Source organism: Benincasa hispida, chromosome 6 (genome assembly GCF_009727055.1).
Source record: "Benincasa hispida cultivar B227 chromosome 6, ASM972705v1, whole genome shotgun sequence".
Lineage (NCBI taxonomy): Eukaryota > Viridiplantae > Streptophyta > Magnoliopsida > Cucurbitales > Cucurbitaceae > Benincasa > Benincasa hispida.
In genome coordinates this window covers 31,873,120-31,900,258 of record NC_052354.1, presented here as the reverse complement: position 1 = coordinate 31,900,258, position 27,139 = coordinate 31,873,120, and the positions used below count along the sequence as shown (strand labels likewise).

The 27,139-nt window shown below is 36.1% G+C and overlaps 1 protein-coding gene and 1 pseudogene across 1 annotated transcript; one reads left to right on the top strand and one right to left on the bottom strand.

The window, feature by feature from the left end:
* LOC120079629 (probable inactive serine/threonine-protein kinase scy1) lies at positions 1-26,367 on the bottom strand. The gene is made up of 22 exons (XM_039033894.1): positions 26,073-26,367; positions 25,635-25,981; positions 21,430-21,528; positions 20,908-21,059; positions 17,265-17,337; positions 16,981-17,103; positions 16,150-16,258; positions 14,361-14,440; positions 12,943-13,024; positions 10,139-10,278; positions 9,956-10,066; positions 9,670-9,786; positions 9,071-9,160; positions 5,947-6,000; positions 5,410-5,484; positions 4,844-4,919; positions 4,566-4,665; positions 2,919-2,988; positions 2,443-2,513; positions 1,859-1,968; positions 660-920; positions 1-588 (listed from the first exon to the last, which is right to left on the bottom strand). Exons 2-22 carry the CDS (start codon positions 25,758-25,760, stop codon positions 323-325), a joined length of 2,385 nt encoding a protein of 794 aa, XP_038889822.1. The 5' UTR covers positions 25,761-25,981; positions 26,073-26,367; the 3' UTR covers positions 1-322.
* On the top strand, positions 18,025-20,833 carry LOC120079630 (annotated as a pseudogene).
* Positions 26,368-27,139: the final 772 nt, after the last annotated feature.

Below are 27,139 nucleotides of genomic sequence, written 5' to 3'. Positions count from 1 at the left end.
TTCCAATTTAAAATAGAGTACATATAAAATAAAATGTTTCTGACAATCTACAAAAAAGAATAAAGTTTATTACATCTTGAAAATGTCTCCCTATGGAATCAGACCATTGTCAAAATCATATTCCTTGCACAAGTAAAAAAGAAAAAAAGGAAAGAAAGCTGCACTATAAAGAATGCTATTATAGATCAAACTATGTATGAAATCAAAGTTAAGATACAGCTCATGGACGAAATGGCCAATTTTACTCTAATAAACAATGGAAAGTAAAAATTGCAGGCAACTTGAATCTTGAAATCATTCTTTTGTTTTATACTATATGCAATCACATACCAGTCGACGATGTCCGGTTTATCCTCTGAGCTCCTAATTTTGGAGCAGCTGGTTTGCTTCCTCTCCCCCTACCAGCTGACAATGGCTTGGCTCGAGTTGTAGGTGCAGGAGCAGCAATGGCAGCCCAGGGATCATCATCATCAACAGTTGCACTTGCCTTTACATTCAACGGTTTGGAGACAGTTCTTGGAGCAGGAGCAGCTATGGAACCCCAAAGATCATCGTCCTCTTTAGCTGGCCGGGTTGTACTTCTTGAACCTGAAAGAACTGAAATGAGTTATTATATGTCATTGAGCCACGAGCTAGAAAGCTAGATGAATTAACATTACTTGGTGGTTTTGTTTGTGAGACAGGTTGAGACACAGGTCGTTTTTGAGCAGCCTGAATGTTTGCAAGAGCTGGAGATGGCTTTGGCTCGTCGAGAGGTTCCAACTCATCCCACCCATCCTTTTCAGTTTCATCTTCATCATGAATTCCATTTTCAACTTCTCCCCAGCCATCAGTAGATGTTGGCGATTCAGTTGCATGTTGTTCAGTTAAATCGAAACTCGAGCTTACCCTTACAGGTGCCGTGGTTGGAGCGTTTTCAACTGGAAGCAATATGGAAATAATGAAGTTGATGGTCACATGAATATTCTAAATTTTGACATGGTTCATTGATAAAAGATAATGCAAGCATAAAAAGAGGAAAAGGCTGATACCCCAACTTAGTAGGCTCCAAGTCATTTAACTATTTGATCTCAATGAAGTCCATTTTTTCAGTAAACAAATGTGAGACTGGATATTAGAAAATATTTGAACATTGACCTCAAAAGTAAGAGTAGATACCTTAAGCTTAACCTCTGAGATGCTCATATTGGTTTTTTATAAATACACTACGAGAGTAGATATCTTAAGCTTAACTTCAGACCTCTTGATCGATGGTATATGTTTAAACCAATTGAGATATGTCTTATATACATTTTACTTCAAACACAATTCCACTATATCCAAATTCAAAAAGGTTGGGAATGTTTAATTATAATATTTATACTTGTAACAAACAATATGTAGACAATAAATAAAGGAAGTCAGTTAAATAAATATAAATAGAGAATGATGCAGTACCCTATAACAAAGATATATAAGGGAAATTTAAAGACTAAAAATAATTGAAAATAATTGATTCATTGTCCTAAAAGTGGTGTGAGGAACACATTAAATAATTAGAGTTTTGTGCTTCATGGATCATGAAATAACTTGAATCCCACTAGGCCACTAGCAAGCCATAACAAAATCATATTTCCATATTCTCAAAAGTAGGTACTTTTCTTTCCCTAGTCCTACAATGAACAGTAAAGAGTCTGTCAAGCACATTCTGACAGGCTGACCAAGATTCAAATAAAATCAAGAAAATATTTTATGGCGAGTGAAAGCCCCCATTCTATATTATCAAAAAAGAAAAAGGTAAAAATAACGAATATCCATCACCAATCACCATGAAAAGACATTAGCATGGCAGAGGAATATCTCCAAATGTATAAAGTACCTGAGATGGAATCAGAACTTGTAGCAGCTAAAGGTGCATTAGAGCTTACAGGAGCGCTAGAAGCATGTTCAGAAGGTTTTCCTTTTAGAGTCAGGGAGCTCATTGCCCATCTGCATATAAACATGAGATCAGGGTGGGTGGCTAAAATATTGGTATTTCACACAGAGATGAAACATTTAAGCAGATATTTATGACCACTATTTCAAATTTGTATATCAATCAAAACCCTGTGGCAACAATATCATCATCCTACAATCCATTGTGTTATTAATGGTCACTTGACTCACTTCAGTAGCGTATTAATCAAAATAGGATAAACAACAGCAGTAAAAAATGTTCTTCTATCTAGAATCAAAGGTTCATTGAGTGATATATAGATACAAGAAACTTTGGACAGGAAATCCAAAAATAACATAAAAATAACCACATTAAAGACTTGGCCTTATGCTCCACCCACCACATCAGAAATCCAAAGTCTCTGGGGGAACCACACGCAATTGGCAAACCAACAAAAAAAAAATTAGGCGGGGGAGGAGGGGATTGGTGTGTGAGATCGTGAGGACAGGATATTTAAACCAACTCACCCGAGCAAACTAGCATTTCCTGGCAGAGACGGGATATTCAGACCTCCGGCAGCTGCATCTCCTGAAATTTCCTAGAGTAAACCATAGGAGACATGTCAACATAACACGTTTTCTAATTAGAAGGCTGACAAACTTTTGATTACTATAGAATCCCCTATTTTTTTCCTTTTCCTGGATTAGGCAAGCTATGTTCCATTGTATTCTTCTTCAATAGAAAACTATTCTTCTTGCATCTAATACCAAGACAGCAAATGTACAGGAATTTGTGTGATGTGCCCGCGTGAGAGTATTTTGGGTTAACAAAACAAAAAACACCAGCTGTCTCTCACAAGCAGCAGCTCGACTGGTTCTCCAAACATGATTGAGCAAATATATGGAAGCTATTGGTATCAGACTGTCTATTCCCAGGAATTTAAAATCTCAAGAAACAAGATTAACAAAGCAGTCGTCTAGAACTAAATGTGCATTTAACACACCTTCTCATTGTTTTGCTTTAGTATCTGTAAGAACTGATCAACTGCTTGAAAGGACTTTGATCGAACATCACTATCAACAAGAAAAGTGATAGAACAAAAGGCATTACTGAATATAAAAAGATATGAGATAACTGACATAAAATGATAATATTTTAAAACATCCAAATAACTATTAGATTGTATAATTATGATTGATAATCAAATGAGAATATTTATTTAAAAAGAGAATTAACTAAAACCCCAACTTTGTGAAACAAGTAAAAGGGTCCTATGTATCTGTACAATAAGAAATTTTATTAGAATATCCAACTATTGTCTCATCTTTTTCCCATACATTAGCTATCTACCATGGCATGCTAGAGAAAGTACAATAAGAAGTTAATGTTAAGGGAGAGGTACTAGCGCTATTTAGTAGAGAAAAGGCTTTGGTTCAAAACTAGAGAAAGTAGGTCTTTATTACAAAACCCAAGTTCCAACTCTTAGATTATCGTTCAGCAGAAGTCTAGAGGTAAGGGTCTTTCCATAAAGCAGTCTCCAGCAGCATCCCTTTTTCATCATAGCGACAGACTGCTCAAGCTTGTCTAGAGGTCTATGTTCAGGCTTTACAATTGGTAAAGACAAGACCCCTCTTAAACTACTAACAAGTAACAATGATGACATTATCCTATTCCCCTTAGGCCTTAGCTGATTAATAGGAAGTGGTTAATTAAGTTATAGCAGTCAATTTAAAGTTAAATGTGAATTTCTCTAAACCCACAGTTTCGGGCATTCACTGTGCGGTTCACAATGTTGAAAATGTGACTGCAATCAAGTTCAATATTTAAAAAAAAAAAAAAAAAAAAAAAGATGCCGTTTGGTATTTCCAAAAAATTATAAAATCAAAAAAAAAAAAAATTATTTAAATGAAAATACAAAAGTTTCATTGAGAAAAAAAAGTGAAATAATAAGGGTTATACAAAAAGGAGAGCCAACTATAAAAAGAGGCTCCAGACAAGAGAAATACAGATCTGGAAACCAAGGCCCAAAAGAGAGAGAGAGAATCTAACAAGGTCTCAAACATCCTTACAAGAAGTCTCTCCCACCTAAAGATTCTATTATTTCACTCGCTCCACATTGAACAAAAATGACTTCACAATAACCAAATGCTTTGGAGGTTCACTTGAGAAACAAATTCTCATTATAGTGGGAGGAGGTTCCATTGCATCCTCCCTTTCTGGGTCCTTTGGCAAGCCTCTTTTTTGTCTTGTGGGGTATCTATCATTAGATTTATTACCTTTTTTGGGTGTCAATCTCTGGATATTTTGTTATTAACAACTAGGGGGTTTTTTCCCTTTTGAATTGGAGCACTTTTCTCGAAGCAGGATGGGCTATTTTTTTTTTTTGTATGCATTGTTGTACTCTAATTAAAGGAAAGAAATAATGTATGTAATATAAGATCCTTGATACTTGTAAGAATATCACAATGCTAAGGGTTGACATAATCAACACAAGATATTTCAACCGTGGTGAGATGTGCATTTTGCTCTCTCTCTCCTCTCTTTTTTCTTCTTTTCTTCTTTTTTTTTTTTTTTTTTTTGGTTGGGGGGGGTAAGAAAATGTTCATTGTTCAGAATGTACAGTTTGAAAATGTCAAACATCATAACAAACCTGTCAGGATCTATAGTAAGCACAACAACATTAGGAAGAATCCTAGTTGCAATTTCTGTACTGTCATAATATCCACTTGTAGCACATAATGCCATTATGCCTGTCATGATAACGTTGATAGTTAAAATAACAGAAATATAACAGCATTTATTGAGCAACAAATCTCTGAAAAATTAAAATAAAATGGGTAATGGCATTGATCCTTCAACTGAGAAACTTGGATGGACCTAATATGGAAAACAAAACTGAGAAGAAAAAAGAGACTACAGCTCTTATACCTGCGCCACGGGCTGGGGAAAATGTATCACGCAGTGCACGGACAGTGAAAGCATTAATTAAAACTCGCTTCCTTGTCTGCATTTAGATTTGAGCTCAATCAGATATTATTTCAATAGATAAAAGCAATTTTGTCCACTACTGGATTAGACCTCCATTAATACAATGATGATACGACTATGAAGAGTGGATAACTTATACATTTAAGAAATAATTGGCACTATTGAAAAAAATGTCTGCACCAGAATATCCCAAACTAATGACAATACATCCCCATTTCTGATGATTAAAACGAGAAAAGGAAATGAATCTCTCAAGTCTTTCCTAGAAAGATGCATTCCAATGGAAGACTAATATAACTTTAAATGTAAATTTTTTTTAAAAAAAAAGGATAAGTGATCTGACATAAACAACAAGAAAACATACATTTTGAATACCAAGAAACCCTAGTACATCACCAAACATCATCATAAGAGAAAAAAAATATGACTAAAAATCAAGCAGTTCAACGTGATTGTTGACTGATGGTTGTAAGTGAACCAGCAGGCAACTTTACAGAAATACTCACCCCTTCATTTAAGTAATTTGCAATATTCCCAAGTAATATGGTCGTATTTGTTCGAATTGCTGGTTCTTCGTCAACCTGTCAGACTCAGAAATATTCTCAGTAAATAATCAAACAAAAAACAAAGGAATAACAATACTTGAGTGGTAGAAAAGTGAGACCTCCGCCTCAGTTCATGTATGCTGGGAGGAACCTAAGCCTTATTTAGTAGATTTAGTTATACAGAAAATATAAGAAACATGTAATGTGTGTCCAAGCTTGTAAAGGTAGGACCCATTTTGTAAGTAACGAACAAATAGGATTCTGTCACGGGGAGGGAAAAGGATAAAGGTAGGGAAATTGTATGGGATATTTGGTTAGTTAGTGGTGTTTTGGTCAAGAGATTTGTCTATATTTTCCATTGTTATGAAAAGGGTTCTTTGGGACCTATCATCGAGCAAAATAGATACATGTGCATACACCCAAAAAGAGAAAAAGGAAAAAAAAATGGAAGCAGAAGAAGAAAAACATTATTGTAGCAACAAATGGCTAACGCAGTACCTGTAACTTTGAAAGATGCTTCAATAATGACCCAGAAATAGTGCGTTGAGAAAGCTGCCATACCAAGTCAGATCATCTCAAAACTCAATCGTGAATAACATGATTTAAAAAATAAATAAATAAAATAAAAATATTAATGCTCAAAGTTACAATAACCCAGGAAAGGGAAAATAAGCACGAAAGAAGCAAAAACAAAAGAAGAGATACATACGAAACTAAATTACAATGAAAAAATTAAAGCACTTCAATTAAGATAAGAATCCTGAATAGAGTAATTAGTAAAGTGCTTGTGACCATTAGGTTGTTTGTTTTGTTCGATTGTAATAGAAATCATGTAGTACTTGTTATTGAATTCAAGAGATACCCGAAGGCATTACCAGCCTAAATCTTCCTCCCACACTCCATAGAAGATACCACACTAACATAAAAAGCAAGATGCCCACTCCCGACTTAAAACTACATAAAATCCCTCATCCACCCCCACAATCATCTGTGGTCCCACCAGAAGACAGCTCCCCTCCTCTAACCAACTCTTTTCCCTTTTTTACCCTTCCTCTCATAAGTATATATAATTAGTGGCCTAACGGATTGCTTATTTCTAAAGTACCGAGTTACAAACCAAAAGTAGAAGGAAATTATAATCATCTCAAAATATTTTCGGCTTAGTGGTATAATAATCTCTTGGACTAATTTCTCCATTTCACCCTTTTGGTGGTATGCATATCAGTAAGGCTAAATGTTCACTGGACTTGACCTAGGCTTGAGATATATGTGATGTTCAATTCCTCTCTTACATGGCAATTCCTCTAGCCATTCAAATACATCCAAAAATTCCTCCCATACTCCCACCATCGACTCTTCTCTCTAGTGACCACTTCGCCAACCCCATACCATTCAGCCAATGACACTCCTCCTTCCAGCGCACGCCATTCAATAAAAAATCCCTGGTCATTTGGTTCCCATGATTTCATCATCCGCTTTAAGCTCACTCTAGCTTTTGTCAGATTTGAATCCCCTTTCAAGATGATCAAATCAACCCCTTTATTAATTGTCATGGTCATGGTCATATTCCTCCCGTCAACTTCAATCACTCCTAGTGTGAACAACCATTGCAAACCAAGTATCACATCCACCTCTCCCAATTCCAGTAGTAGGAAACTTTCATACACAACTAATCCCAGCTTCAACTCAACAGCTTCACAGACCCCCTTACCCTTCACTGCTTTCCAGTTCCCATAATGACTCCATAATTCGATGTATCTACCACTGGTAGCTTCAGTAGCTGAACTACACGCTCAGCAATGAAGTTGTGTGTAGCGCCACAATCAATAAGAACAACTACTCACTCTGCGCCAATTGTGTTGCAAAATTTTATAGTACTCGGATTAAGCAGACCCACTACAGAGTTTATGGACAATTTTGCCGATGGTTCCGACTCAACCATAGCTTGTTGTAACTCCACTGTGCCTCCTTGTTCTTCCTCAAACACTATTAGATCCTCGACATTCTCTTGGACGACAAGAATGCATAATTCACGCTAATATTGGACCTTACAACGATGACCGACAAAGTGTCGCTCATCACATCGGAAACAAAGGCCCTTCTCCTTTCGGGCTTGAAACTCCACGTCAAATAGTCGTTTGATGGTCCCTCATGCCAATTTTTGGCCGCCGAAACTCCTCGTAGTGTTATGATCCCCATCGGAACAATTTCACTCGGTTGTCTTCCTCCTCTTTCTGCAACATGAATAATGGTCTTAATAGTAGATTTAATGAGTTTAGGCCTTACCATCTAAAACATTGCCTAGGCCCGCTTCAACTTGTCTCTACTAACTGGGCCATTTTCATCATATTAGCCAGCCCAAAGGGAGCCCAACACTCAACCTCAGCCTTTATCCATGGAATTAAGCCATTCATGAACGTGTCTCCAAAACTTCATCCGTAAGTTGTGGTAACGGTATCAAAACAATTATGATATTCTTCCACCGTCGATTCCAGCTTAATTGTGAGAAATTGACCACATACCATTCCTTGTTTGGAAGATCAAAACGCTTGAGCAATTTCATCTTCAAGTCCTTCCAGCTCCTGAATGGTTCACGTTCTTCCTTTGTTGATACCAATCAAGAGCCGCCGATTCAAAAATCGATTATCACAATTGTCAACTTCTTCACCTCCATCAACTTGTGTATGTTAAAATACCGATTCTCTCTAAACAACCAAGAATCTAGATCCATCCCATTAAACATTGGCATCTCGACCTTCTTAAATTTATTCCGATCCATTCCCCCATTGCTAGTATCGATACACAACACCTTTGCCAAGATAGCTGGTGTTTCCTCTGTCAACTCATAAGCTTTCTTTTCAACTCTAGACATCTCAACCAGCGTGGATTTCGCCGAACGATTACAATTCAACACTACTTCTGAAGCCAAAGTCGCCAAAATCTTCCTCACCTCATCCAAGGCCCGCTATTGTTTATCTACTTGGATATTGAAACGCTCCACATTCTTTGCCAAAGAAGCAAGAGTTTCATCTATCATTGGTAACTTCTGAACACTCAACTTGATCACTTTGATTTCCTTATCAATAGCATCCAAACGCTCTTCGAACTTCTTCTACAACATTCTACCCAATTTCCATTGATGGCTCTAATACCAATATGATGGGAATCAAGTAGTACTTGTTAATAAATTCAAGAGATACCCGAATGTATTACAACATAATCTTCCTACCACTCACGAGAGAAGATACCAGTACCACACTAACATCAAAAGCAAGATGGCCACTCCCCTTACACTAAGCTACATATAATATATTCCTCCCCCCCGCCCGACCCCCTCCTCTAACCATCTGTGGTCCCACTAGAAGACACCTCCCCTCCTCTAGCCAACTCTTTTCTTTTATTATCCTTCCTCTCATATGAATATATAATTGGTAGCCTAATGGATGGCTTATTTCCAAAGTATTGAGTTACTAAACGAAAAGAAAAAGAAAATTAGGTTCATTTCAAAATATCATCAGAAAAAAGTAAAAAGTTTGTCACATAGAAACTTGTGATTAGGCAGATGAACAGTCACAATATCGTCAAAAAATATTAAGAATAATAATAAATGATATATGCATACCTTGGGAGCAAGAACAAGCATGGATTTTAGAGTTAATTCACGAAGAAAAGCAGACGTGTCAGAGAACCCGGTGGCAATATGGGGATAGACCTAGGTAAAACAAGGTGAGATTATAAAATTTGTAGATGATAGATACTACACCATTCTTTTATACAATTGACCAAATTCAGAAATATAAGCTACAGTATCTAAACCCACCATGCATCATATAAGCATCCAATCAACCAATGCCAAAGCCTTCATTGTGTGGGCGTAGGTGCACTATTCTATATACTTGTATGCTTACAGATATAAAGTAACGTGTGAAAAACCCTTCGGCTCATGCCTAACAAAATTCCAGAAAAAGAGAGAGAGGATTGCATCCCTGTACAGAATCTTAGTTTTGTTCTTGAAATCCAACCCAAGTGTAAGTTAATATATTTTCAATTGGTAGTGGAAAACCATTTGATACTCATCCAAATCATTTTCTTCTCACCAACATAAACTAGTTTCATTATTCTCTTTTTTTAACCAGAAACAAACTTTTCATTGAAAGATGAACATTCTCAAGTTTCATTATATATAGATGCAACATGCAATAGTTGTCACTGACTTCATACCTGTTCATCAACCATTTGGGATGACAATGATTCACCAAATTGATCAATATGTTGCAGGAGTCCAGTTCTTATAGCTCGATCATTGGAGGCAAATAGTTTCACAATCGTAGGTAGAACCTAAACATTATAGTGGCCAAACCCAAAGTGAACAAAAAGTAATAGACCAGGATCAAATCCATGTCAGATAAAAGTAAAAGATCAAGCAAACAAAAACTTAAAGAAAAATATATTTTAACTTTGTCCGAACAGAATAATATCAACTAAAACATGAAGATAAAGATGTAACCTTTGCACTGAATTCTTCAGTTGAAAGCCAAGAACCCATTTTCAACAATGCGGTCAAGGCAGGGGCAGCAGCTGAACCAAATTCAAGGGAGGAAGCTAATAAAGGAAGCAACTGTAGAATGACAAAAGAATGAGACATTTACCAAGCACAAGAAGAAAACAAATACTGTAATTTGGAAGTCACCTTTTTCAGTACTATTTGACGAGGAAGTTGTTCAGCTAGAATTGGGAGCTTCCGGAAGAAGGTATCCTTCTCAACACTATCCTTTAGACTAAGAATTTCCATGAAGTGTATAGTGTCGACCAACTTATTTTGAAAATACTCTATCATCCATAGATAGCGAAATTAATCAACAAATGCAAAAGCCGAAATTAAAACAAAACAAAAGGTTGAAGATAGAATAATAAGAAATGCAAATACAAAAATGAAACTGAAAAGCAAATAACTTTCAAATGATGAGACAAGAGCGCACAAAACACACATGAGATATAATAAAAAGCCTTAATACAAAAATGAAACAGAAAAGTACAAGGGAAAGTGTGGGAGGCGTGCATGTTGATCTTAGGTAATTCTTTTGTTATTTTAATTACCAGAATAACTAGTAGATGGAAGGCCTTTTACTTATTTATTTTGGAAGGTTTTAAGAATGTTATTACTATGTTCTTCTCATAACTTTCTAATCATCAACGAGAAGTTCTTGTCTATCTTCAACAAAAGAAGACGGAATCAGCACCCCTTCTTAGAGGGAAATAAAGCTTCTTTTCAACTCATCTTCTGAGCATTAGGTTCCAATCACTACAAAGAGAACTAGGAAAAGGAAAGAACCACTTTTAAAGGGCTTGATTTCAATTTGTTTTTATAATATCATTTCATTTCCTATTGCAAAAAAAGAGTGGTTGACTATTCATGAACACTACTGTCTCGTGCATCGTTTAGGCGCTTCTCATCAATGGCTTTAGTGTAGGCAATGTGTCCTCTGCACGTTCACCAGTTGCAATTTTTCAATGGCATCATCTTTTTTTTTTTCCTCCCATGAGAAAGGAGATATTTCTGATCTCTTTAATACCATCAGGCTACTGTTCAAAGAAACTTTGGGCTTTAGCATAAGCCTCCACAAATCTAAACTTTTGGGTATAAAATGGCTCTAGAGATTTCATAAAGAGGAAAAAGCACCATGGAGGTTGGTTATCAAAAGTAAATGTAGTTTGGATGCGCAAAACAAACTCCCTTCTAGTGAAAATTGGAAAGGTCTATACAGCCCTTGGAAAAACTTTGAGAAGAAATCTTGCTCTAACCTTTAGTGTGGAAGCTGGATAAATCCGGGTGCTTTACTGTCAGTTCTGCCTTGGAGGGTATTTGTCAGAAAAGAAGGCTGCTTGAGGAAGACTTTAATTCTCAAATTTGGGGTGGTAGTGGTATTGTCCCAAACAGAGATTTTTTCTTTTTTTTTTTTTTTTTTGGTCAGTGGCTCTTAATAGTATTAAAACCTTTGATATGGTTCTAAGAAGATTCCCTTACTCGACTTTTTCCCCGACTATGTGTGTGATGTGCTGTAATAGTGAAGAATCAATCAGCTATCTGTTACTCCATTGTGCTTTTGCTGAAAAGTGTGGAATCACTTCAGACAGTTATTTGGACAGCAAGGATGTTTTCCCAACTCCTTGAGCTTGTGGTTGCTGAAGCCCTTGCTAGTGGGTTTGTGAAAGATAACCCTAGTGTCCTTTGGAAGAATGTTGTGAGAGCTATTCCATGGCTCCATTGGAAGGAAAGAAATGTGCAGGTTTTCTCTAATAAGTCTTGTTCTTTTTTTAAAAAGGAAACAACACTTTTCATTGATGAAATGAAAAGAGACTAATACTCGAATTACAAAAAAACTACTAAAAATAAGAAATAGGGATCAGCAGATGCACCTAGCTATCTCAACTAGGTTGACACACCCGCATCCTCATCATACCCCAAAACGAACATTTCGAATACAATAAAAAACTATGTGTCTAAAAATACCATTACATAGAATGAATGAAAGCATTCCAATTAAGACAAATATCTTGAATAGAATTATCCGAAAAATTCTTGGAAAGTGAACACCAAGAAGAAGCTTTAACTCTTGCAATCTCATAACGGTCAAACCATTGAAGAGACTTTTCTTGAAAAATACGTTGATTTCTCTCCAACCAAATTTCTGACAAAACTACTTTAACTGCATTAATCCATAACTGAAGCGAGTGAGCTATTAAAAAAAGACCAATGATAAGCTGAGCCACATTCTCCTTGAAAACATTGCTGAAAACCGAATGAAGATTAAATGTTACAAACAATTTCCTCCATAATTCCAATGAGTAATGACATTCAAAGAAGATATGCTGGCTGTCTTCAGAATTCTGCACACACGGGGGCAGATTGAGGGCAAAAGATAATGGTTTGGCAGCTTCCTTTGAAGAGTTTGTGAGCAAATGAGAGAACCATAAATCATTACCCAAATTATAATATTTATTCTCCTTGGACAGCTTGATTTCCATAAGTTTTTGTACAACAGGCTGTCTATTGGTGAAGATGAGTTCAAATGCTTGAATAATGATTTGACCGAAAAAGCACCTGAAGCATCTAACAACAAGATCTACAATTTTGCCCATCAACTATCCTTTTACCTTCTAATAAAAGCAAATTCAATGATTTTGTTTAATATATTGCTTCATACTAAATCGAAATTGAGTTTTTCAAACTAAAAATCAATAACTATATTAAGTAAATGATCTTTTTTTCATAATAGTTATGATGGATTTAGGAGGCCAATGTCCAATGCTAACAAAGATTTTCTCATCCCTCCTTCCACTGAGGCATATTAAAAGCTCCCTAAAGAAAATTATTGAATAATTTAAAGCATTTTCCCAGTAGCTATTTCCAAAGGGATTTTAATTAGACCATGACAATTCATGGTGCATTCTGGTAATTCAAATATACAAGTTCATGGTAATAAGGAAGCTCACCACTATTTTCTATAAGCTTGGATGTGTTCAACCTGCGAGAAGGCATAGAGCTCAATAGCCGTTGATAATCTGGAAGTAAAGACTGGCAGAAAACACATCCACGAATGAAAACAAATCACTCAAGATTCGAAAGCAATCAAATGAGATGCAAGTTAAAAGGTAACATGAACTTATACCACAAATCTGTCAAGATTCAAAGCAATTGAATGAGATGTAAGTTAAAAAAACAATGGCAATCGTTCTAGAATAGTAGGTGGCCAATTTGGGATTGTAATACGAGAAATTAAGGAACTTTAAATGAACTCGGCAATCGTTATGATGTTTGGGCCCAGCTAGCCAATGTGCATTGCAACTCTACATTCTAGTCTTGACCTTCATCTTGCTATTTTCCCCTTCAATAAATAAAGCCACACATACTTTACCATTAGAGAAAACTTATTAGGTAGCACAATAAAAACAGGGGAGAAGTTTATGACTTATTTACAAATGAAGCTTGGGATTTGGAAGGGAGCACCAGCTTCCATTATGTCCAATGAAATTCATAAACATTTTCCTATCCCTATGAAGAACCATGGCCTCCAATAGGAAACATTATGTTGTAATCGCCTTTTGGTGCAGGGGTTTCCCCTATTTCATTTATCGATGAAGTGTTTCTTACAAAAAGAACATGAAAAACAAAGGCCTTTCCCCTTGGAGCCTTTGCCCTTCAGCATGTAGCCTGTACTTGAGGGAAGAAGAAAACATTGGATCATTTATTCATCCAGTGCCCTTCTGGTTCAAGTGATTGAAATCTTCTTTTGAAGACTTTTCATTTGTCTTTGTGTTTGCCAAATTCAGTGATTTATTGGATTTTTTAAACTTTAAATGGGTGGAACCTTAAAGGAAATGAACAAACTTCAATCACAAGCACTCACATTTCGATAACTTTATGGGTTTGTTATCTTTTTATGCTTTGTATGGGTGTAAACGTAAACACCTTTTTACCAATTACCATCTTTCCTCTCTTCTTTTAAATAGGAGATTTTCTTGTAATGCAATTTTTGGTGTTGGGAGTCTATAAACTCCCTCTTTCATTTCATTCATCAAGGAAATTCAGTTTCTCTCTTTGGATAAAAATAATAAATACCATAGGTATAAGAAGCAACCTCTAAACTCCCCAGATCATTCATCACGACTTTATGTTCCTTAAAATAAGAGACTTCTTCCTTAATGTTTCCTCCTAAACATTTTTTCCCACCTTAAAGGCCAAACAACCGCAGTGCACAGACATAGAAAAGAATAAGAGAAAACATGTGAAAAAAGTGTTTAAAGCTAAAGTACACCATACAGTTGGTTGTGGGAAGGAAGTAAAAATCATTGAGAAAAAGAATAAGAGAAAAATCAACATCCCATGAGAATTTTCAAATAAGAACAGAAACCTTGGGGATGGAAGCAGTATTTCGCAGCTCCTCTGTTTTGCCCAACTTCAAACCAGAAAATAGTTCATAGATGAGACAACCTATCAACCGCAATAAAGAAATATTAATGTAAGTTTTTTTTTTAACAAAAGACAACTTTTCATCAACAAAAAGAAACTAACGCTCCATAGCAACAAAACTCCACAAGGGAGAAAAACAAAAAGACAAAAGAAACGCATGTCAAATTGCTCTCTCTATCAGCTCCCTCGCTCCATGTATTCGTAGTTCAGCAGGAAGTTCAGAAAGAAGAAGAGTTGCAAAAGATCATCACCATCCTGCAACAAGATCCATCTGGGTTCCCAAAACTTACGCTACAATAGGAGAAGCTGCTTTACAAGGGACGGTTAGTATTGTCAAAAACTTCTTATTTAATACCATCTCTTTTATACACCTTCCACAATTCTGTTTTTGGAAGGCATTTGGAATTACTTAGGACATTGGCCTAGACGGTCTCTTTTATACACCTTCCCCATCTTCCTTCCACTAGCGGCAGTCAACGTTGGCCCAGACGGTTGCTTTGACACCAAATTGATGTAGCCTAAATATTCTCAAAGATAATATTCCAAAAAGCAATCTTGTACATCTTTTATTCAAGTGGTAATAATTGTTTCATATAAGAGAGGACGACTCCTATTTATAGAGTTTTATTATAAGTGGGGTATAAAAAGGGAATTAATTTAGAATATTGCCCAATTACCCAATTAACCCATTCTTCTTACATCAATTCCCAAAATCCATTGTCTTAGACCAAGATAAAATATTTGTGACTAATTTTTTGATAGAGGCATTCACTCTCGAAGTTACTACACTTAAACACAGCACAACTTTTCACCCACAAATGGATGGGCAAGCAGAGAAAAGGGGAAAACAGCTACGGGCTACCCTAGGCTAAATACCGATATACGTGCAATGCCACGTTTCATATTTTAATAAACACCACCCCGATTAATGTAGTCTATGGCCAACATCCAGCTCCCCTAATTTCGTAGGGAGAGAAATAACACTAACAACGCCTTGGAATAGTAATTGATGAATAGAGACAATGCTGAAGAAGCATCTGGGAATGGCTCAAGGTAGAATGAAAAAAATATGTTAAAATAGAAGAGAGTTGGCCTTTTTGCAGTGGGGGATGAAGTCTTTCTGAAGCTGAGACCTTATAGGCAAGGTTCATTGGCCAAAAAGAGGTGAAAATCTTGTCTCCAATATCTCCAAAGTATTATAAGCCTTAAGAAAAAAGAAAGGTGATAAACAGGATTAGGGCAGTGGTATATAGATCGGAATTACTTCCTAAGGCCTCAATTCACAATGTCTTTTGGATCTCGCAATTAAAGAAGATGATTGGGTCACAACTGTAGTGCACACTCACCCACAGCCTTTATGAAGACTTTGAGCTGAGAGTCACTCCTAGATCAGGACAAGTAAGAATTTGTTTGTTCATACATTTTATTTGTTGACCTTCTAATGCACTTTCGGGAATTTTATTCATACTCAAGATGTCAACAAAGGGATTTTGGTCATACTCCTCCTAAATCAAAGTCCGCTAATTTGTTCATAAATGGTAAGTTTACAATCATCAACGACTGTTCCCTTAAAAATGTATATATCTTGTCATACCTTTAGCAAAAGGAGATACATACAGAGCAAGTAAGAATTTCTACTAGGTTACCTATCAACAGGATAATATAATTCCTTCACTGAATAAAACCAATAAAAATTAGCAACCCAACCAGTAGGAGTAATTCAAACTTACCCAAGCCCCAAGAATCAATGGCCCATGCAGGAGACTTTCTAATAGCAGCCCAGTCAGACTTCACCAATTCTATCGGTTTATATTGTGATCCAATGAGCCAGGCATATTGCTGAAGAAAATACTCAAGTTACCAACACAGAAATCCAAAATTCCAATGTAAGAAGAGCACGCAAAATAAAGGAAAGGATGACTATTTTTATCTGCTGCAAGTGCCACATTAAAAGATTTACTAGGTTAAAATTGTTAGGACTGGTAAGCCTAGAGTTAAATTCCCCACTCTAGTTGGTCTATAAAGAGAGCCTTTTGATATTTGGTCTTTGTTTTGCTTCTAACTATTCTAGGTTGAATTTTTTGTAATCTGTATTTACATCACCAGTGTAGGGAATATCTTACCCTCGTAACTATCATTGTAATTATTGTACCATCTGAACAAATAATCGTTTTTGGTTACCAATTAAAAATAAAATTTAAATTATACAATCTAAGTAAATAAAAACTAAAAACAGAACAAAGGTCCTGCGACCGGAGATCAACAGTGCAATGCAACACACCATGCTTGAAATATTCATGCCACATCTAATTCGATGGAGAAAGCATCCATTGCAGATTGACTAGGGTAGTGTCGATTAAACAGACTACACATTTTTTAGAACGAGACCATATAAAATATTATCTACTATAAGTCAATATCCAGCCCTTAACATCCCACAATTAGTTTTCAACTCTGTCTTCTTAAATCCAGCTCATAAACATAACATCAGGAGCATAATAGAAAGGATAAGGAAATTTCCACGCACAAAACTCAAGACTTCAAGAGATATTATTATTTACCAGCATTTGCCCATTCGAAGCTTCATTACTTCCATCAAACTCAGATAGAACGTCAAAAGCATGGAGCTTCCAATCCAAGGTTGGAGTTACAACAACACTGGCCAAGCAAACATTACCATGAACCTGTTGGAGATATAGCTAGTTAAACAGCTGAAACTTGAAAGGAACAGGGGAGGCTGGCTGTGGCAGAGCCAATTTGAATGTAAGGAGGAAGTGATGGTCTGACCACATAATTAGAATACTAACATAATTAGGATCCAGGTGCAGAATATCAAAATACTTACAAGTTTACAGTCGTTGTTCAAGAAGCTCACAGCTTTGGCTACCTGGTGCAGACCCCAAGCATAATACTCATCCCTGCCAGTAATGGAAATGCACCGAATGAAGAATGGATTTGTCATTAATGTTTTTATTTAAATTTTCTTTAGAAGAAACAATTTTTGTTGATTGAATAAAACATTACAATGAGAGAGACCAGAAAAAACTCACTCCAGAATCTAAAAAATACAAGATAACCAAAAAACCCAACAAAAGACTAAGAAAACAATACAACCCAAAACTTAGAACTAACAATAAGGTTAATCAAAGAACTGGCGAACTCCATCCCTATTTTCTTTAGAAGAAACACAACAAAGCCAACATATGTGGATAATCTTCAACATGGAATTTGATAAATATTAATGACCAATAAAAGTACTAATGAAACCTTTTCTCAAAGTGATAACATAGGTATATTTAAATTATATTGCATCAACCTAGTGTTTTTAAATGGCCGTCTGGAGTTTAGGCGCAAGGCGCACAAAAAAGCGCGGGCTTTTTTTTGTGAGGCGCACTATATATAAAAATATTACATTAAAAGAGAGAGTACAATTGAAGTGAAAATATGGAAAAAAAAAAGGGACCCAAAACACAAGAAATTTTGCATTTAGGTTTGGTAAACTTATCCTTTTAGTTAATAAAGAAGGAAAATCCTTAATTATTACTATTTTTTAAAAATAATTGAAAAGCCCCAAGGTGTAGGGCTTTGATCCTTGGGGCTTCACAAAAGGCACGCGCCTAAGGCGTGCCTTACTTTGTGAGCCTTGCTTTTCCAAGGCATCTCTAGACCTACACCTTGGGCCTAGGCGTGCCTAGGCGCATGCCTGAGAGGGCTTTTTAAAACACTGCATCAACCATCACAAAAGCTGAAAAGATTGCTCATCTCATAAGTATGACATGCACACAGAACAGATATGATGACATGTGAAACCACTCGAACAGACTTGGTTCCTAATGCCTGAATTAAGTTGCATTTGAGTTCCTAAGGTTTCAAAAACAATGTTTTCTTTTTTGTAAGAAACAACTTCATTGGATTATGAAATTTCTAAAAGAATAATAATGAAAATAGATAAATAAAGGTGGGGAGCAGTAAAAGAAAGACACCAATCTAACATAGTTACATTAGACTTTTCCAATTGAAAGAAAAACAAAACTAAAGTATGAAAGAGAAAATTCAATTCACACCGAGATAGAGGAAAGTACTGAAAATTATTAAAGAAGTTCACATAGGCCCCTTCCTTGTTTTCAAACTCGACACTTTTACCCAGAAGTTTGGGATAATCTCCATTCTAGTCCCTATTGTTAACATTGTCCTTCCTCTTAACTTATAGTTAAGTAGTCCTATCGCCGCTGCTATCTCTCAATCTCTGTTTTTTCGTGCAACAGGAAGGAGGAAGAACTACTAATCAAGAAGAAAAATGTTAGCTGATGAAGTTGCAGTTGTGGCTGAGGCTCCGCCCCAGCTCTAGGTGAGCCGACGGACATTGAGACTGCTTGGCAACTTGTTCTTAGAAAATCATTGGCTCATGGTGGGCTTGTTCGAGGCCTTCACAAGAGTGCTAAAGCTATTGAGAAGCATGTTGCTCAGCTCTGTGTCTTAGGAGAAGACTGCAACCAGCCAAATTATGTTAAACTTGTCAAAGCTCTTTGTACAGAGCACAAAGTTAACTTGATGATAGTCCCAAGTGCAAAACCCCTTGGCAAGTGGGCCGGTCAATGCAAGATTGATTCCGAAGGAAAGGCAAGGAAAGTTGTTGGTTACACTTGTGTCGTAGATAAGGACTTTGGGGAAGATCACGAGGCGCTTCACATCGTCCAGAAGCATGTGAGTTCAAATTGATTATCAAAATGGTGTCTGTTGAGACTACAGTTGTTGGTCTCACTTAACTTATAGTTATGTAGGACCGACTGAGCATTTGTTTATAATATTAAGCTAACTAGATAATTTTTTTGTTTTATAACTTTGAAGTTGATGAGGAATTAGTTTTATATTTCTTTTTTAAATTGGAACCTTCTCTCGCTCTTCCTATCCCTTCCTCTCTCCTCTTTTTCCCCTCTCATTTTATTCTTCTGGCATTCAATGGTCATCGACCATTGACACCACCATTACACTACTCCAACTGTTGCTGCCACAACACCACCAAACTACTCCAACAGATGTGCTGCTGACATTTTTTTACCACCACATCGCCATCACCTCTCTTTCCTCTCCAACCTTCCTCTCATTTGCCTTCCTCCTTCCAAATCTAAAAGTTACGGATATGAAACTTCTCTTAGATTTAGAATTTTAGATTAGAAACTCAACATTTTTTTAATGATTTGTCTTTTAGTTACTTCTCTCTCTCCTTTGTGGAGTTTTGTATCTATTGAGCATTAATCTCTCTCTTCATTTCATCAATGAAAAATTTGGTCCCTAGTTCAAAAAACATAAATAAATAAAAGAGAGAAAAGGATAGTGTCATCCACAAATCGGAGGCGATTAATGGAAAAGGATGTTGTAAGAGGTTCATGAGATTAGTACAGGATGGGGGCTTTAGCCTTAAGAGCTTCTTTGTAGGTAGTCAGGGCCACATTTATGGGGTTGGAAGAGGTTGCATTAATGGCTGGCGCAGCATTGTGGCAATACCTTTAAAGAGTGTAGTAAGGTATAAAAAGCTTTCAACCCCCTCTCTCTTCATCGATGGAAACAAGGATTTTGTTGAGCCTTCCATTATTATCAAAGCTTTGCAATCTCCACCAAAGTTCCACGATGATGGAAGCATTTTTCTACCCAGATGGTATGTTCGTCGATACAGAACTCTCTAAAATTTTTCTGGCTCTGAAGGGATGTTAGGAAAGACTAGAAGGTCTTGATAATCCAAGCAAATGTAGACTGGTGTATGGAGATGAAGAAAGCCCAATCTTTGGTTGCTTCTGTCAGTCAGATTCAAGAGGATCTTTATCGGACATCTTGTTCAATGGTGAAAATCTTACAGTCGAGGGTAATAGACATGGCTGGGTAAATAGACATGGTGGAAGACAGGAGCAAAAAAAGATCATTGGCAGTAGAGGAACCATGGTCGATGTTGATGGGTAGGAGGTGGGGGTAGGGGGTTGAGGTTGAGAGAGAACAGAGGCATTCATTCTCGGATTACAGGGAGTTGGGTTTAATTCACTAAAATCACTTTCTCAAAAATCACTCCCAAACATACCCTACAATTTTCAATCCTCCAATAGATATCTTCTAAGAGCTCCTTGAGAAAGAGTTAGGCAATCACATTTTGATGATGACAAATAGACAAAACTGTTCCGCCAATGAAGCATTTCTTGACATTAAAAATCCCTTATCTTCTTCTCATTTTGAACTTCTTATAGGTCTATATAACTAAATAATGCATCAATTATCGGGGCATAAAATTAATGGCAGACCATTTTAGAAGCTCGAAACAAAATTCATTGCCTCTTACATTATCATTTTACATATAACAATATACTTCTGAAAAATGAATGACAAAACAGTGTATATATATATATAAAAAAAAATAAAAAAATAAAAAAAACATGTTACCAGCAGCAAAAAATGCAAAAACCAAAATTGGAGAAAAGCTTCTGGTTGGATTTTGCTTTTACCTTTGGGTGCCTTCTAGACCCAATTCCTTGATCTTTTCAGACAATGGCATAACAGGCTCTGTAACAATATAAATCGTAACCTTGGAAGCAGAACCATCAATAGTTTCAGCCTCAGTACTGTGAAGAAAGGATAAAATATTTGGATGCCTAACCTGAATAAAGATGCACATATAGATTATTAATGTCAGGCAAATATTCTAGAAAAATCACATAGTAGATTTTATGGAAGAGCCCAGAAAAATAATCAATTCATAAATTAAGGAAAATGAAGTAAAATTTGGAGTATAATGAGGTCAATGAGTAGACAAAGGGGATTAGATTACTGGCTTTCAAAAAAAAAATGCTTTTGGCCCAAAAGACTATGCATGTCATTTTTGGTATAAGATACATAATTAGTTTTAAAAAATGCATCAAAATCCACAAAACAAGAGTTGAAATGGCACAGCAGTCAAAAATATGAAAACACACAAATAATCTCATTTGAATGCATTTGATCCATAACAATAGGCCTTGGCAACTTACAGTTCGCAGCCGTTTCACACCATTGCGACCTGCAGCCAGATGTCCATCCTGTGCATTACTCCCTGAAAGAGAAAATATAGAGACTGGAGACCCATCATCCTGAAAATGAAACCATTCTTACATTAATTTCACCTAAAATGAAAATTTCAGAAGACGATGGCGTATGCCTTAACCTGAACAGCAGGCTGGCAATGACAGAAGATTATAGAGATGACATAAAATATACATAAAACAGAAAAGGTGAACATAGAAACCCAAAATTGCTGAAGTCTACACATCAGTGACAGAAATCCTATATGCAAGAATCATTCATATTTAGCAGCAAACTGCATTTCAAATGGACAAAAGAAAGCAAAAAGTCAAACATAGATACAATATCATATCTACACTCAGTCATAATAGCCTTGACCTTTCATAAACATTTCAAAACTACACTTGGAGTAGGAATCCTTTAAAAATTCAAACGAAAATTGGGACTTGGAACGGTGTGGTGGTGTGGCTAGATCCTCCAAGTATCCTTCAAGGCAAGTTATTTTTCAAAGATTTTTCTAATTCTTTAGATATTGCAAGATTGATTGAAGTTAAATGTGATGAAGATGTGTTTGAGGTATCTGATTTTGTTGAAGAGGATGTTCCCATACTGTCAGACAAGAAAACTAGTTTTGCTTTCAGCTCTAAATGAGGTGGATCAGCTTCCCTTTAGGAGTCTAAATTGTCCTTTGGAAATCTCAATGAGCACCCCACAATATGTTGACTTAAAGGCCGGTGAAGAGGATGTGAACATTGAAAGATGTTCATTTCCATATTATCCTTTTTCTTACCATTGGGAAAAAAATAAATTAAAAAACAAAAAAGTGATATATGCTACCAAACTTTTAGAGTTCAATTTTTATTTTTGAAACGGAAACAACACTTTTCATTGATGAAATGTAAAGAGACTATTGCTTGAATTACAAAGAGACTAAGTAAATACGCATACTAATACTAGGGATCAGCAGACGCACCCGGCTATCTCAACTAGGTTGACACACCCATAGCACCCTCATCATGTCCCAAAACAAAATCTAACAATTACAATAGAGTACTATATGTCATGATGACAATAATTACATTGATTGAATGAAAGCATTTCAATTAGACAAATATCTTAAACTGAATAATCAGAAAATATCTTGGAAAGAGAGCACCAAGAGGAAGCTTTGATTCTAGCAATTTCAAAACGATTATACCACTAAAGCGACTTGTCTTTGAAGATGCGCCAGTTCCTTTCAAACCAAATTTCTGATACAACAGCTTTGGCTGCATTAATCCACAACTGTAGCGAATGTGCGAATAAAGAATGACCTATTACGAGCTGAGAAACATTCCCTTTAAAATCATTGCAAAATACCCAATGAAGGTTAAACGGTGCAAATAACTTTCTCCACGTTTCCAAAGAGAATGGGCAATCAAAGAAAATATGCTGGCAATCTTCATTATCATCGAACATAGAGGGCAAAAGAGAATGATTTGGCAGCTTCCTTTGAAGAGACTGTGGCCTGTGAACAATTTAGGGACCCAAAAACTATCACCCAAATAATGATGTTGATTTCTCCTTGGGCATCTTGATTTCCATAAGTTTTTGTGCATCAGGAAGGATGAAGCCAAATGTCTGAACAATCTAAAGAAGATCTGGAATCTTGCCTTTCAACTACTCTTTTCCTATCTAATAATAGCAAAAGATTCTGAAAATCCAGCATCTCTTCTTTTAAAAATCTTCTGAAATTGATTGACCATGATAAAGTACTCGAATCCCAATGATCAAAGACCAAACCATTAGGAATCAATGTGATTCTTATTAATCTTGGTAACAAAGAACTTAAGGGAGAAGAGTTCAACCAGCTGTCATGCCAAAAAGAAATTCTAGTACCACTGCCAAGATTAAAAGATGCAAACTTTGCAACTTGCAACCAAGCTCGGGATATAGTAATCCAAGGACTTCTAAGATTCCTTCCCTCTTTTTCGGACGTATGCCATTCAAAAGAGTCATTCCAATGAATACTCTTTACCACCATACAACAATGAGCTTCCTTTTCATGAATAAACCTCCAGCCAAATTTTGCCAACAAAGCCACATTTTGGTTTTTTAGATCACCAAAATCAAGATCTCCAGAGGAGTTCAATTTAGTACACATCTCTTAGGTACAATTAACATCCTTTGCCTCCTTGTTTGAATTTCAGCCAATCAATCATTAAAATCCAGGGATCAAATAGTTCTTTTGTTAAAGAAGTTTATAGCCATCCACCTCTTCGAGACAATTTTTTTTTGTTACAATTCTGATGGAGATTTAGATGTTAGTGTAACTAGTGAGGATATTATGGATAGCCCAAGATGATTTTGTTGAGGAGAATTTAGAGGCTTAGTTTGTAGATGATTTTGATACATTGTTTCAGAATGGTGAAAATGTTCAAGAAGAATTGTCACCCATAGTTCTTGTCAAATCCTATGCTTTGATTGAAAAATGTGGTTTGTAGATGAAATCAATTCCACCGGATTCTCCTTCATTTAAAGTTCAACTTGGTGGCATAGTCCATGAATTGAACTATTATTGTGGAATTATTGTGTTTGTGCAATTAAGCCTAGCCCTTATTGCTTTTCCCTTAAGAAGTTGTGTTTTTTCCTAGTAGTTGCAAGCTTGGAAGCGAGAGTTTGGAATTTGTTTCTTTCTTTTTTTTTTTTTTTTTGGTTTTGATCATCCCACTTTTGGTCTTAATAGACTTCCTAACCCGTCTGCTCATTGGTCTTCCATTGGCTGTGGCTTTAAAGTTTATGTGTTCTCTAGCTTTTGGTTTCATTTCTGGAGCTGGTTTGTTAGGTTTTAAGTATTTGCATTTTGATGGCTTATCCTCTTTGTATCTCAATAGTATTTCTCCTTCTTTTGTTTTTTTTCAGTTTCTCTATTCTCTTGAAGGTTAATGCATTTTTATCATTGGCCTCTTTCAATTTTATCAATAAAAGTTATGTTCCTTTTTCCAAAAAAAGAAATAAACTTCTAGGTCACTACCACAAAAATTTGTTCCTTCTAGCATCTCCTTTATAATTTCACGACTATAAAAAAAATTGTTGCTCTATCAAGAAAAAGAATTAGCAGACGACCAGAAAAAATACAACATTTAAATCCCAAAGCTACTACTTTTTTTTTTTATTTGAAACAATTGCTTTCATTGAGAAAAAATGAAAGAATTAGGGGCATACAAAAATCCCATTAAATAAAGGGTGTCTGACTAGGAGAAATAATGCCTAGAGAGTAATCACAAAAGACCTTCGAAACCGAAGCACAAAGAGATACATGAAATCTTACCAAAGACCAAACCTCACTATGGTTTCTCTCCACTCCTCGGAACACTATTATTCCTTTCCACCCAAAGATCCCACAATAAAGCACACACCCCAGCAGACCAAGCTACTACTTGGAAACCTCCATGTTGTCACAGAAATATGAGAACCTCCATGTGAACTAATTACCTAAAGAACAAATCCTATTCAAGTAAGGCCATGCCCATTACCCACTTCCTTCTCAGAAAGGTTTTAATGTTCGGATCTGGTAGAGCCAGTAACCACCAACAGAAGGTCACCTTTTTTACAAAGACCATCTTCTTTATAATTTTCCTATATAGGAAATACATATAGGACACTTTATAATTAACTAACGTGTTTCAGACCCCAAACGGGAAGAAAAAGGGAAGAAGAAGAGTTTTGCTACATTAGGTAACGCAAGCTCGCGTACACCCAGATTTAATAGAAGAATATTCAACATTTGGATGTACATTTCGTTTCCTTTCACGTGTATGAACCACATGATGGAACCAGATTTAATTTTCATCTCAACGTAGAAAATTTTTTAGAGTTCATTTCCTCACCTCGTAAGGAACAAAGCTGGGAAAAGTTGAGCAATAAAACCCAAAACACAACTCAAGGTAGTCGAATTTAAAGCTGTTCAATTCACCCACATAAACAAGCTGCTACACACCACCAACCAAAACAGTAAGAAGCCAACTGGGAAAAGGATGGACAATTTCCCAACTACAGGATCAGGCCTCGTCAATTCAATTAAAAAAATCCAGTACAAATCACTAGCATTGAACAAACCAGAATTCAGCAATCCGCAAGGCCAAAGTTAGATCATGTTCATAACCAAGCGACTACTTATCGTGTTAAAACATACCTTGGAGGTACCCCGAAAGTGAGTCCATGAGCCCCAGGCAGATGGGTATGGATCGCCGATGTTGTAAGGCAGATCTTTGAGCCCAGTCCCAGATCCACCCACCACTCCCTTTAAGAACTTAAACATCTTCGATTCTTTCCTCTTCCTCCTCCTTCAATAAATGGAAAGAAGAGGGAGCCCTGCCTGATTGGGATGATGCAGTCCGCTATGTGGGTAAATTTCAATAGCTAATATGGGTCGAAATGCATTCACTGGTCCAACAGCGCCACTCAATGTTCATCCAAACCAGACACGAATTTCATTAAACCCTGATTGAAATATCGAATTCCCTTTCTCCTCCTACGCCCCTGCAACAGAATCGACAACCATAATTTCACCACATACTAAGGGAAGAAAAAAAAAAAAGGAAGATAGAAATGATGATTTAAATCCACTGACCACTTTTGTCTATCTCCGTGGCTCTCCCCTCCCTGTGTTGAATTTTCACGAACACTTTCGAAAGAGTTTCTTCCTCAGAGCTTCGAAACTGCTGTAATTTCAAAACATTAAAGAGAGGGAAAGAGTTAGAAAGGCAGAGGCGATGAAGAAGAAGAAGAGCTTGAAACGAGCGAATCGATCTGACGTCTGTTGTCGGATCCGGTATGGAAGATGGAAGGATGGAGGGGCGGAAGTGATGTCGAACGGGACCGTTAAAGAGAACCTTTTTTTTTTGTTTTTTTTATACCGTCCATTTTCTTCTACTAAAATGATTGTTTCTCTTCTATTAAAATATAGTTTTGGTTCAATATTTTGGATTTAGATATTTTTGGTTTCGTTGTATAATTATTTGATTTTTTTTGTTCTTTTGAAATTTAAGTCTATTTCTTCTTAATTTCTTATAATGTTTTACAAGCTTTTTTTAATAAAATAGTTGAATTCTTAGTTAAATTCTAAAGACAAAAACTACTCTTTTTTTTAATCCTTATTTGACGTTTTTTTATTTTTTGTTTTTAAAAATTAAGTCTATTTCCTCCCGATTTCTTACAACTAACTATAAAATACGTGTAATGCACATGGCTAAACATTTTTAGAACATCAATTTTATTTATGAAATGGCTTCTTGCAGGTGATGAAAATACCTGGCTTTTTCACTAAATTGTTGCTACTTGTCGTCACAAGTCTTCTATTATTGAAATTCTCTCCATGGATGGTCGTGGTCTTTTGACTGCTCATGATATTGAGACTGAATTTCTGTCATTTTATTCATCTCTTTTCACAAAAGACATGGATCAGCATTTTCTTCCAATTAATCTTGAATGGAATCATATTTCGTCCTCTCGATCCATGGACTTTGAGCATCCTTTTACTAAAGATGAGATTTTTATTGCTATTTCTTCTCTTAGTGTTAGTAAATCTCCTGGGGCAGATGGTTTTACAGATGAATTTTTCAGGTATTTTTTTTACTACTCTTAAATCTGATTTGATGTTAGTTATTAATTATTTTTATATGTCTGAGGTTATTAATG